This window comes from Athalia rosae, chromosome 7 (assembly GCF_917208135.1).
Source record: "Athalia rosae chromosome 7, iyAthRosa1.1, whole genome shotgun sequence".
Taxonomy (NCBI): domain Eukaryota; kingdom Metazoa; phylum Arthropoda; class Insecta; order Hymenoptera; family Athaliidae; genus Athalia; species Athalia rosae.
Window position 1 is genome coordinate 14,678,219 of NC_064032.1, and position 13,644 is coordinate 14,691,862.

At 36.5% G+C, this 13,644-nt stretch overlaps 3 protein-coding genes across 3 annotated transcripts in view; 2 read left to right on the forward strand and 1 right to left on the reverse strand.

The window, feature by feature from the left end:
• Window positions 1–4,582, forward strand: part of LOC105689750 — a 5,568-nt gene extending 986 nt beyond the window's left edge. The window contains exon 2 of the mRNA XM_048658585.1: window positions 493–4,582. Coding sequence (XP_048514542.1) covers window positions 493–678 — 186 coding nt within the window. The 3' untranslated portion in view covers window positions 679–4,582. The remainder of the gene's footprint in view (window positions 1–492) is intronic.
• The window catches only part of LOC105689748 (gonadotropin-releasing hormone receptor), a 23,863-nt gene extending 10,939 nt beyond the window's left edge, over window positions 1–12,924 (reverse strand). The window contains exon 1 of the mRNA XM_012407009.3: window positions 9,902–12,924. Within this exon, the coding sequence (XP_012262432.2) occupies window positions 9,902–10,549 (648 nt within the window). The 5' untranslated portion in view covers window positions 10,550–12,924. The remainder of the gene's footprint in view (window positions 1–9,901) is intronic.
• Window positions 1–13,644, forward strand: part of LOC105689632 (obscurin) — a 187,147-nt gene that overhangs the window by 28,794 nt on the left and 144,709 nt on the right. The gene's annotated exons all lie outside the window — the stretch shown is intronic.

The following is a 13,644-nucleotide window of genomic DNA, read 5'->3' on the forward strand; positions in this document are numbered from 1 at the left end:
TGTAAATATTACTTTGCTCGCGTCAACCCGTTTTTTAAGATGATTGGTCTCGTCTGGTTTCGCGACCGTTGAAAAAAACCTGCGCGTATACCTCCGAGTTTACCTGCACCTGCTGCTCCACCAGCATCCCTTGCGGGTTCCACATGAGCTAGCAGCTCATATATAAATGTTTACTCGATAAACCGGCGCGGTTTTTTTCCCAGAAAAATGATGAAAATCTGCCAACAAAAATAACTATGAAAAATGACAAAAAAATTTCGAACATATCGCGGTCGTATCGGATTTCCATTATCCCGGAATATCGGTCAAAGTCCAAAAAACTAATTGCATTCGTAGAACATCAAAAGTTTGAAATCCAGTCGAATTTATACTTATACCGTTACCGAGCAGACGGTTCATTTATTGGTTCAACTTTTTTCTTCTCAATCTGTAAAATCTGAATCCAAAAATAACAATGGCCTTCGCGATTAAAAAATAAATATATTCGCGTAGGTCAAGGGCGCCCTCAAACGCGGCTTGGATTACGGAATTTTAAAACTTGAACACGGTCGCTACAGTCTTTCGACCGAAACGGAAGCTGCCGATGAAGAAATAGCTGCCCAAGAAATAGCTCTTATGGAGATGTGTAACCGGAAGCGAAGACGTCGAAGCAGTAAGGTCAAGAGTCCCGGGAAATAAGGGGCCAAAAAGGGGCTGTAAATCGCATCAGTGCCAGGGAATACAGTGTAGATATAAATAACGGAAAAACCTCCGTTGACCCTATCTACGAACCGATTAGAAAGGATTTCCAGGACGAAAAATTTTCTGGAAATTGCCCAAGATCTCCCGCAAGCTATGGTCACGGATATTGATATAAAAACGACCGATATATACGTCCACAGTTCATCAATAGTTTATGTTGAGTAGCTTACGTTATACTTCAGCGAGTGAATAAATTCACGGGTATTTCAGAACCAGCGATTTTGGAGGCGTGTAGCGAATCACCGGCATTGTTATACGGTAGTTCGTCAATTACCGCTGAATTCGCGCAACTCTCGACTTCCGCAAGAGGTTCGGGAAACTAACTTTTCAAATCATGGTTGCTATCCACTTCTCATGCTTATTCTGCTTATAATAGAGGCAATCACTTAAACGCAATTTATATTCATCAGCCCGATGGTCGGAGTAAAACTCACAAAAAACAGTAAAATAAACTATCCGTTCGACGATCGGAGGCGTGATAAATCGACTTTTAACTTCTACCTATTCGGAAAATTCGTTTATTCGCCTAAGTTGCGTCGTTCCCGTTGTTATACTTGAATATTACGGGTCAGGAAATTCGTAAACACGGCGATAGGACATCGGGTTTGTTTACAAGACGCTCAGTTCCCTTGTATGGCTTCGGCACGCTCCACGTCTGCTCCGCGTTTCATTCAAACTACTTTCAAGCTACGCAAAATACTTTTCTTTGTCCTGGGACTGCTAATTAGACTTTCACAAATTAACCGTCGCGATCATTATCACGTTTAAACAATTAACGGACGGAGTACGAACGTTTAACGTGCAGTGGGTTTATAAATTTTTACAATCAAGACCGTTCGACGACGCCACGACAAAATTGGACAATGCCAACCAAGCAGAAAGACTGTAATTCATCTTTAGGGTCGACGATCGTCTCTCGGGCTCTGGGAAATGGTGAGGAAAAATTTATTCCACTTTTTCTTTGCGACCTTAACTTTTCCACGACGAATAATCGCTACAGCTGCCGCTGCGTTCGTCTCGTGCAATAATCAATTCCCGATTTTAGTACAACATTTTAGTATGCAAGCTGGTGTTTTAGGATTTTTTTTTTTCCGATCTTCCATATACATATCTCGTCTCTGATTTTTTTTCTTTCTCTTCTGGTTTCACGAATCCACAGAAAGATTATCGAAGGCCGAGAAGTTTCTGAACGCTGCCTTTTTTGGCGCGTGGTTCTGGTCATCAAGATATATAAGCGGCGAATATAATATCCATCGAACCGATAAACTGATTACCTCGTATCGTTGAAATTCGATAGCTATTTTTACCTCGGCAAATTCGATGATGATTTTACTTGATTTCTTTTTTTTTTTTCTTTCGCTCCGCCTATCTTCCCGCGTGGAATGAGATTAATTTTCTCACTTTGGTTGAAGTGAGTTAAAATTACGTCGTTATGTAACAATATCATTTAATATCATCATAGGTATATTATATATAAATCTGACGCAAATTATGAATTTCCATTAAAACTCGTGAAATTAATTACGTTTGTTACAACCATGTATGTATATGGTTTTCACCCGTGCTATATAATTGCATAAGCACCTGTGTTATATTTTATGATATCCTTGAGAGGACAAAATTTAAATTTATGTAACTTGAGGCTTGATAAACTTTTTTTCACTCGTTCAAAAAACTATATACACGCGGTGGATAAATCACTAGATAGTTATATAGCAAGCACGTCTACATATTTAACGTCTTATTCGAATTTGCAAGTTTATTACCAAAATTCGTCCCGCAAAATACGTGATCATGGGTTTTACTATGGAAAATTTTTTATACGTTCCCGTATAAAATTGCGCCTATACCTATTACCTGAAGAAGAATGAAAAAGGAAAGATATAAAGTAAACTTGCCGTATGTATTTTCTGGCAGCGTAATAAAATGTCTCGACGTGATCACAATTTTATACGTATCTGCTACCTTTTATTTTTTCAAAATTGTCGAAGGCATTTTAACATAATTGGCCTGTTCCCTCGACATTTATTCGCGAATATCGAGAGGGAAAGGTAGTTTACCAATCGCCGTTCCTTCGAGGTATAATCGAGAAAATTTCAGGGAGGGTGTAACAAAAAGGACATAAAAAAGGATAGGAGGCAGAATGGGAGAAAATAAAGGAAACAAAATATATACGCCTTTTATAAAACACTTTTCAACTCGTTTAACTTAAGAAGGTAAAAAGAAAACGAAACCCTCGATCTTCTTAAATTTGTCAGTTCTTCCCATATAATGGAACCGTGTCTTTTATGCGTCTTATGTATCGTGGAATTTTTGCGGTCATTTATTTTTGCTTTTTATTTCACGTAGGTGTCTAGATACGCATATTGCCCGCAGACTAAATTCATAACGAGTATATGGTAAAAAAAAAAGTAAAAGTGGAATAAGTTGAATAGGAGAATAGAGAAAAAAAGTTGGAGAAGAAGATTCGATTCGTCTGTAATCGTCGGGCGTGGGAATAATATTTGTTGTCGTTGTGTGATAAATGACTTTTAGCCGCTCTTTTAGATCAAATAAACTGATTTAATTGCAAGTGCTACTGGCAGCTATTATCGTAAAAATAGATGTCTGAGGCTGTTTACCGTTTATAGTAGACAGAAGCCTGGATTTCGCAGTTAATCAGACACTGAATGGCTTCTGGGGTTGGGTATAAAATATGTTATGGAGAAAAAACACGAGATTTTTATCACCCTAAAACCATGATTTAAGGATCACGGTCCTTTCTCTATATCAATCTGACTACTTGCTCTTTAGGGAACAAAACAAAATTTTCTGGTTGAACGGCCGTCGTTTTTTTATAAAATATACATGTACCATTGTGCAAGAAATAAGGAGGGAAGCGAGATTTTATTTTCTAGGGATTTTCCGTTCAGATTTCCTTTGCGTAATCGACGCTTCGGAGAATAGATCGGAGAATATATTTCCCACACTTTAAACCGCGAGGAAATGAAATACCGAATTCCAAATTTCCGTCTAGTTCACGTTCAAATCCTTCCCTTCGTTACACTTCCGGAATACGAAATCCAAACCCGAGGGTAGTTTTGTATACCAACATTTCCCAAAAAAGGATGATTCCGTCCCACGTATGCGGGATAACTGGAATAAAGGAAAACCCGGAAATACGAAAGTCAAGCTTAACCAAGATATATACGATATATTGCGTCCGAGGGTGAAACTTTTTACCATACACTTTCATTTGTAGATAATCGATCGCAGGAAGAAGCTAATCGAAAAGTTTTGCAGTTTATTAGCAAAAACAGTTCACCCTTTGGCTGACCTTTCTATTCCATTGTCATCACTTTTTTGATTTTTTCAAAAGAAAATCCCTGGTTCCGCCCCGTTTCCGTTTTTCACGTAAAAATGTCTCCTATTCCACTTTATTCCTTTAGTTTTTCAAAATTCTATCCTGGTCGAACAGCGCGAGACTAAGGCTACGGACCATGAAAACAGAGCGGTGCTAGAATGGCGTAGAGAAATGTTCGTGCCTCCGTTTTATTGACTCGATTTTCAGGGCGCATGATTGTGTCAATTGTACGAGGTGAAATTTCTATTTTATTTTTCAACTTGTATCGACGTACGCTAGCGAATTTGCAAATCAAATTTCGTTGTTTGATTCAACCCATTTTCTCCACTCTTTTTTCCGTTGAAAAGACAGGGGAAAATATGCCCATCATTCGCGATACAAACACTTTTTACGACCTTTAAACGCTGCGCGAGCAGATAGTTCACACGCGATATAAAGCTCCCAACTTATTCAATCATCGTATGAATGGATAAAAAAAAAAAAAAACGAGGTAGAACAGATAATAAAAGACGAGATAAAATTTGATTATTCCACTTTATCGTAGACACCTGTTTCCGAAGTTCAAATATTTAGCTTTTACCCACCCGGCCAAACATGGCGTGTATTATTGTGAACTTCATAAAGTTCTGTAATCTTGGGGTTACCCCGCGGAAAAGAAAACTTTCTACATAAGTATTTTTTGCGATCATCGTCGTTAGTTTTTTGCTCTCCTACAAAATTTCCAAACACTCGAAACCACCGAAGTTGTGTGGGAAGCTTAATTTTTTTTTTTTTCCCACTCTCAAGTTTCCAGGTTATCATCGAACAGGGAGTTAAGTTCGATACGTGTGAAAGCTTTTCGCGAAATTTTAGAACAAATTTTTCTTTTTCTCACTCTTTTCAATATCGAACATCAGCTATCGTCCTATAGATTGAAACAGAGGAGTTACGGAACAGATTGGTGTGAGGAATTCTCAAACGGTGGGATCATTTTAAAAAAAATAATTTCAAATAGAAATTGACGAGGCTGAAATGTAGTCCGAAAGCGCGATACGTTTGTTCGATTGTACACGCAGGTTTAAGTTACGCACGTTCGTTTGTAAAAATTGTTGACCGATAAATCGAGGGGGTGTAAATAGAACGGGAACGAATGTATCGGCGTACATTCGAACACGATATTTATTATTCGAGCCAATTATGGATAGGAGGAGTAGATATTAGCGCGAGTTACATTATACTATTTTTGAACATTATACGTATAATCTATCCGTTATTACAAACACTCGTAAAATCGAATTCCATAAAGTATCCAATATGAATCGTACATTATTCCATACACGTGTAATATTTTTGAATCGATTCACCGCGGACGATCAAAGAGGGAGAACCGAGTAGTTCGATTTCTGCTTCTGCTTTTGATGCTGCTAGGCCATAACTATAAATAAAACGCAATTCAGAATGGATTGATAATTCAACCGCGCGTTTCTGGTCGATAAAAAGTTGTGTGCATTCTCGTACAATTTTATTTCTCCTTTTTCTCCTCTTCTTCGAAGCACGCGGTGTAAGGTCCAGACCCAAGAGCTACACAGCTTCTGCTGCAGCTGACAATAATGATGATGACGATGACGATGATGATGATGATGATCGTGATTACAGTAGACAGAAAACTTGTTTCTTAATTTGACTCTGGAAACAAATAACTATTGTACTTTCCCCACAAATATCACGAAAAAAAGGGTAAAAAATTTCCAGTGAAAACAAAAAGTTTGGAGTAATTATATGAACATGTGTGAGTCTACGTATGCGCACGTAAAAAATTCCTCCCAGTCAAACATTTGCGTTACGTGTTTTCTGTTTATTATTACTAATCGTATCAGAATGTAGCTGCCTACCTCACATACTTGTGCACAATTATTTGCATCGCAAGAATTTTCTGATGATATTTGAGCAATTTTTATCAATCTATAATTACGCTGAGAAAATATGCATTTCGCGGTCGATTGAAATACCTGAGAACTAAAAATGAAACAAAGTCGTTCGCGCACAATTATACCTCTTCGAAAAAAGGGGAAAGAATTCTTTGTACACCGCCTGGTAGACCCACGCTATGGCGTGCAATTATATGATAAAATTTTATAAAGTAACGTGAAATGCAATAATTGTACCCGATGAAAAAGTAAACTTATGATATATAATTGAAGCGTTCAGGGAATAGAGATATGCTGCAGTAGGTTCTGTGAGTATGAAGAACCTTCAACTCGGATCTAATTGCTTTGGATCTAGTTTTTGTTGAGTTGTAATATATTTAGTTTTGTCGTCTTTTTTCCGTTCAAGATTAAATCAGGAAATTTCTGTTAAATAAATCGAGTCAGTCGATGTCCGGACCTTGGTTTTCTAAGCTGTATAAGTGAGCCAGTTGAAAATTCAACGTTATTGAATAATTTAACCATAGCGAGGAATATTTTTCTAACCACATTATTATATATCTTTCGTAATTAGTTAAAACTGGCTTCAACAATATTTCTACATACCATATAGTAAAATGTTTGGCATTTATATATATGGACGGTGTTAATGGTGATAAAATGTGATCGGGTGTGTTATAAATTAGAATCATTCCCGGTAAAACTCACGAAATTTTCGCTACGTGCCCGGAAAGTTTTTATTTTTCACCCAACCTATAGTGGAGGAGGTTCTAAATAAAAATTGGCTGAAGTTAAGATCGGGAATAACGACGAATAATTCATTTTGAAAAATCGATGATCTGTATTCTTCAAAGAAATATATTTAGAGAAAAAAAAAAATAAAAGGAAAAAAGCTGATCAGCGGATGTAATAAAGCTTGAATAAACTTCATTACCGTTTTCGGTAATCGACGATATAAATTATACGCCCCATATTTATGCAGAGGAGCCACTAGGTTCATATTTATATATTTTAAAGTGATTTTGACGAGAAGATTTATAATACCCCTAGTAAATGCGTGCAACACTTCTCAAGAATGTTAATAATCTATACCCATTACACCATTCTTTTCTTCGCTTTTTTTTTAAACCCCACCGCAGACCGGATACTCGATCTGTTCTGTGTTTATATACCTCCCATAAATTGTAGAACATGGATACCTACCTTTGCGAAACTATACATATGTGTAACAAACGCGGGTTAAAAATAGTTACATATATTCGGATTATTATATTATCCAAGGAAGTATATGAATGAAGCACGTATCACATATATGTCGTGAATAATATTCGCGTATACCAGGAAACCTATGTGTATTACAAATAAATAATTATACATTATTATTTTACGACAGGTATGTCATTATCCATGGCTAAAAAAGAACTGCTGACTCGTAGCTTTTTCGTTTTTTATTCGCGTTTTGCCCTGTACTTTTTTATTTCTTACATTTTTTGTTTTGTCTTCAAATTTTTTTTTTTTTTATACACGTGTAATTTTCTTATCATTCCTCAGAATTCAATATTGCTTCACTTGTTACATACACACGACATTAGTTTTAGAATTTCTCAGATATCTGCGGTGCTCAAATGTCACCGCGTGTCACAACTATAGTTGGGTGATTAAATTTTCAGATAAAGAGCACCTCGACGTTCAGGTGTAACAATGCCACTTTCGTTAACAATAATAATATATCCTATACCTACATTATCCCTAATGGTCGACGGTTGAAAATATGCACAATTTACATTACAGTTATACCTGTGCACATGAATCATTTTCTCATGTGCAAAACCATTCGCTATTTATTTTATCCATTTTACTTCTCTCGCGAAATCTTTCATTCAAGAATCTCATTAACCCGTATCTAGATATCATCGTGGCTTTTTTTCCTTCATCACATATCAACTCTCACAATCTATTTTGTAATACTAAAAATATACGGTTGCATCTACGGCAGTCTCTCTATATAACAGTTGACGTATATTAAAATTGATTTTGTTTCACGTTCATCGAATGTACACCAATCGATTGGAATTGATAAAAAAAAATTTTTTCACTTCTTTTGGAAATTTTATATTTTTATACAGACACTAAACATTTATTCTCACAATGAATCATTTTGACATATTTCGGCAGACTTCTTTGAAATAAAATTTTATTTTGGCATTTTAGATATAGTATACCTGTTTTTGATCAATTTTTAATTTATTTTCCTATTTGTTTACACTCGTAATTTTTTTTTTCTTACAATTCTCGTTTATCTCTCGATCATATCGGGATGTAACCTCGATCACCAGCTGTCCACCTCGATCGGTCAATTCGTGGTGGGTGTCTCTTTTCATTATCATTTTTTTACACGTCGTTCGATTTTATTATAATTTACTTTTCTTTTTATTCGCTATTTTTCAATGAAATTTAAGAAATATTGTTGTCATCCATTTCTTCGTTTTGCAAATATTTTCCAACCTGACTCACCTTGCATTTTGAAATACAGCTATACCTATAATTCTCCTCGATATACCGCAGTTATAAATTATTCAATCAAGTTGTAAACGCTCGATAATACCTACAGTAAATTCAATATTTTACACTCGATACATGTAAATGCAACTTAGATCCTAATGTAAGATAATACATTATTATAGTTATATGGTTACACATTAATGAATATAACATCGGTGTTGTTTACTTAAACAAATTATAGATCATGATTATTTAATCGCCTCTTCGCAGCGCGTTTTATGCGAAAATGAATGACTATTAGATTAATAAGTTTATTACAGTTCGCGTATACTACCGTTTACCCAAATGGAAGAAAAAAAAATTTATTGGCTATGAAAAAGATTCGGCAATTAGGAAAAAGAATATCACAATGCTCGATGTATGGTACATTGTTCCATTCTTTTACTTTATTTCGTTTGAATAATTTTTTGATAGTCGTTTGAATAATTCCAAATTGCACTTAACATCGCGATATTGCATTTCGTTGTAAGATTACATTTTTTTTTTCTCGTTTTCTATAAAATAAACGTCTGCGTGTAATCGGAGAATAAGATGGAAAAAAACCGTATAATATTGAATAAATTGGAGAAATAATTTTTGAATTATTAATTAAACTGATATAACATATACATACATGAGAATTACCTGAATAACGACCATGAACGGTCCTTGAAAAGTTTCTTGTCAATATTAGACGTGATGTGTTCTACATATAATATTAAAATATTTTGCAATAATTTAGTTTTCGTTGAACCAACGCTAAATTATGATTTCTTTTTATCCTGACTTCGTTTTTTTTTTCTCTCGCCATATTCATTTCATTTAATTCTCGCCATACCCTGTCTTTCATGGGGTTCTCTCGAAACCCTTCGATAAATCTGTTGGCTTTACGAAGAATCCCTTTGAAAGATCGACAGGATAAGTATCCGTGGATTTAAACGTCACTCACCTATCGGCAAATCTCTGCCATTTTATCTACTCGTATCAACCCATCCGACCTTATTCGTGTACAGGTATAACGATAGCCCGCTTGTCTTTTACGAAATTGTTTTTGGCGAAAGAATATCACCGGTCGCGAATCATCCCTCACCAGAATTTTCTACGTGTAATGCAAGATTCCCACGAGCCCAAGCGAATTAAATATCAAGGGGGGTGAATTTTTATTTTGAAATATCGATAACGCATCAATTTTTGAGATGAAGAAGGTCGGGCAGGAAACAAAAAAGAAGAGGAACACTTCGAAATAAGTAAAAGGAATCGTTGGGCATAAATTTTCGGGAAAAGGCCCGGATGGGTTTTTTCGTTTCCCGAGATGGAGATAAGAGTGGAAGAAAGAAAGAAAGAAAAAAAATTGAGGCACGTTTACTCTTACCTGTGGTATGCTGAAGATGAACGACAGGATCCAAGTGAAAAGAACAAGTCGACTGCAACGTTGAGCAGTATTCAGACTTTTCATTGGATATCTTACGGCAACGAAACGATCGACGCCGATAAGAACTAGTATGAAGGTGCTGAGATACAAGCCCCACATTTGCAAAAATTTGAATATCTTGCAAGCTGCATTACCCCACAGCCAGGCAACGGTGTAACTCCATAGCGCTTCGCCTCCTATGCAAAATACCGTAACCAAAAGATCGGCCACCGATAAATGTAAAATGAGCGTGTAGATTGCCGTACAACTTTGGCGTTTGCGACGATTCTTTTTTATCGAATATATCGTGGCCAAATTTGCGAAAAGACTCAGACAGGCAATCACCGCTAACACTATCGACTTTACGTATGCACTGTACGTCAACTGGGGTGCATGTTCGAGGCAATTCACATTGTACATGTTCGTTATATTCGACGATAAGTCCGTCGAATTAGATAACTGATTTTGATCGAACGACGTCCCGTTAACGTTCAAAAAATTATCACAGGCTGGTAACATGTCGGATGATTTATTTATATTCAATATGTGGGATGGTATCAACTTCAGAGTCTCCTTAGAGAAACCCTCGAGCAAATCTCGTCCGCTCATTTTTTTTTTATAATGTAAAAGCTTCTCATTTATTCCGAATCCTCCTTTTTTTATTTTTAGAGTCTTCGGCAGTTTTGTCTTCTCCTGTTTTCAGAGTTCGTTTACTCAATTCTCTTCTTTTCTACAATTTTTTCTCTTAGTTCTTTTGATCTTTACTTCATTTTATCTTAAGTTGATCACTTCCAGTTGCTTTGTTTCAAACGAGAAGTGGATTTATATTTTTGCCAATGATCATCAATGGTTATAATTAAATTCATCTGGTTTTTCCGATCACACTTTACATATTCTATGTATACATGCATAAAATATATACATACTACTTTGATCATATATGTTGAAGATAAAATTTCAAAAACTGAGGAATGCAAATGTATTTTTAATTAGCAAAGTCAGGCCAGTTTTATTTTCTTTTTATTTTTGGTACCAGTTCTTCGGGTTTATCATTTATATGTATATACATGAATATATATATAAGGTTTAGTTGTTACACTTTCTCAATTGGTCTTCATACCATCGTACCTACTATATCGTACACGTTTTGTCAAGTGATTGGTCAATTGGAATCAATGGGGTTATATTCGCGTACAGTAGTTAATCAATTAGTCGTTGATTGGGAGGTACCTAAAAATATGTTATTATTTGTCGTTACACTCGGTATGTGCACACGATGTTATTCATGTGTTATCACATGCCTTACACGTCCATGTAGGGATATGTAACGAAAAGTCTTTCCTTTTTTTTTTTTTTTTGATTTCTCTCAATTTTTCAATTCTTTTTCAATAAGGACGCACTCATAATCGCACGATTCTCGAAGATCGTCGTCTGTATAACCACATCGTACGTATATTTAATTATACAAACACGGCGACAAAGTTCAGCCTTATAGATCGCTCTCGATTTCACCACTTCAGTGTTGATCTCCATATGAATAATTAACTTACCCAGGTGATTTAATCATTATGAACAAGAAATAAGAAAAAGAAAAAAAAAAATTCTTTACTCAACACTTTATTCAGAGTTAATCACTTGGCGGTTAGCTTTACCGCTATGTATGTATATACGCGTTAGAATATACATAGATGAAAGAATGTATTTAAAGTTTTGTACCTGATAAACTGGTTTTTTCAGAACCCAGAATTTCGAAGGGTCTGCCAGGTGTCGACGACGCGACAGACCCGGTAGTTCGTTTCGTTACTCATTGACGCGATGGAATTTTTTTACTTTTATTCTCAATTATTTTATTATCTTTTATATTCTCTTCCCTTTTTCAAACTGAAATTTTATTCTCTGGACTCGTATATGTCGTAAAATTTTTCAAATCATCAAATGAAACATTTGATTTTCCCGGTATGATGATATTTAATGGTTTCATAGCGCGAGTTTGAACAAATTTAAAATTGAATTTGCAAATTTTTACACCGTTTTTAAGTGAAGCACAAATTTTGGATCACACTTTTTCCGTCAGCACAGCTTCCTCGATCTCCTTATCCTCCGGACGAAATACGGATGACTCGGACGGGTGCTGTCTTCCCAATTTTATCCAATCAATTCGAACAATTGCGGGCGATTCAAATTGATCCTCGATTCGGGCGATTTCTTTCGCTTTTTAACTAGTTCGGGTCAATGTGCGTAGAATTTTCCGCAGCCGAAATTGCGATAACGTCGTCGTTGAGTTTGTATCAACCCAATGGAGCTCGTAATAGGATAATAACGAACGATATAAAAAAGGTCTTTCAAAATAATTAATATACAATGATCTTGATAAGCCCCAAGCTTTGACGCAAGTGACATGAACCACCATGGGTATAATATAACTAGTTCGTTTCCACCTATAAATATGTGTGTATGTAGGTATAATTCTTTATAGTTAACTTCGGTTTCCTTCGTTGCTTAATCAACAAGTTTGATGCACGATTGTCAAGGTGAAGTCTAACGCGACAACACGTAGCGTTAATTGGTTCACGTGCAGGTTTTCTTTACCAGTTTTATGTGGATTACTGGAAGTTTATAATCTTTATACCACTTATTACGTTTGATAAAATAATTCATAAACGTCCGAATGACACGCTCAGCTTCCACCAATCAGCACTAATTGAGTGTCGTATTTAATTTCAGAAATTTCATTACACGCGATGAACGAAGGACAAGTTTCCGGATTCTCGTGGTCTGAGATTCTCGAAATTTGATCTTTAGGGAGAAGTTATTTTTTTTTTTCGAAAAATTCTTCAGTCGCTATTCGTTTCCTTTATTCTTCGAACGAATCTGTAGCGCGATTCTGCCGTCATCCCCTGAATTTTGAATTTCCAAAATACCAAAGAGGGACCAAGTTCTCCGTATCCTCACGGTTCAGTTCCACGCGCGGGACTGCTGAAAGGCGAATCGACGAGATACGGCAAACCCAAAGGCACGCCGAACCCGCGAATCTAGCTTAACCCTGATTCTGCTCGCTACCGCGGACGATCCGAACGGACACGCGATATGCCTCCTCATTTTCTATTATATGTAAACCCGTATCTATATCCTCGTATTATTCGCGGGACACGCGCAATAGTCGACGTCCCAAAATATTCGTACAAAGTTGGTATCCGCGTCTCATTCACGAATCGCGAAATGAATGAGATCCGTGAAGATTATTTGCCGCAGGTAAACCCCGAGACCTCGCGTCGAGCGATCGATGGATCTTGAAATTCTCGACGAGAAAGTCGCCGCGAATTTTTTAGTACCCCAAGGATCTCGTTATCAGGCGACTCGAAGAACGTGAAAAAATATAGCCGCCTTGCAAAATGAACCCCTCACTCAACGCTTGCCACGTGAAGTTTTGAGTTCAACGTTCTCGGAAATCTTCATCCGAGTCCCGTTTCGTATATTTTATATTCATTTATTTATTAATTTCGTCATTTTCTCTCTCCGATCGATTATGGATACGGAGGAAGGAACGAATGATCGACTTTCAATCCTCTCTTTTCCTTATACGTGAAAAATTGCCGGGGAAACGGATCTTGGGGGTAAAATATATTCTCACTCTCGGCGATCCGGCTAGAGTAGGTCCCTACGTATCTACCGGCTACTATCTTTAAATATTCGATATAATCGAT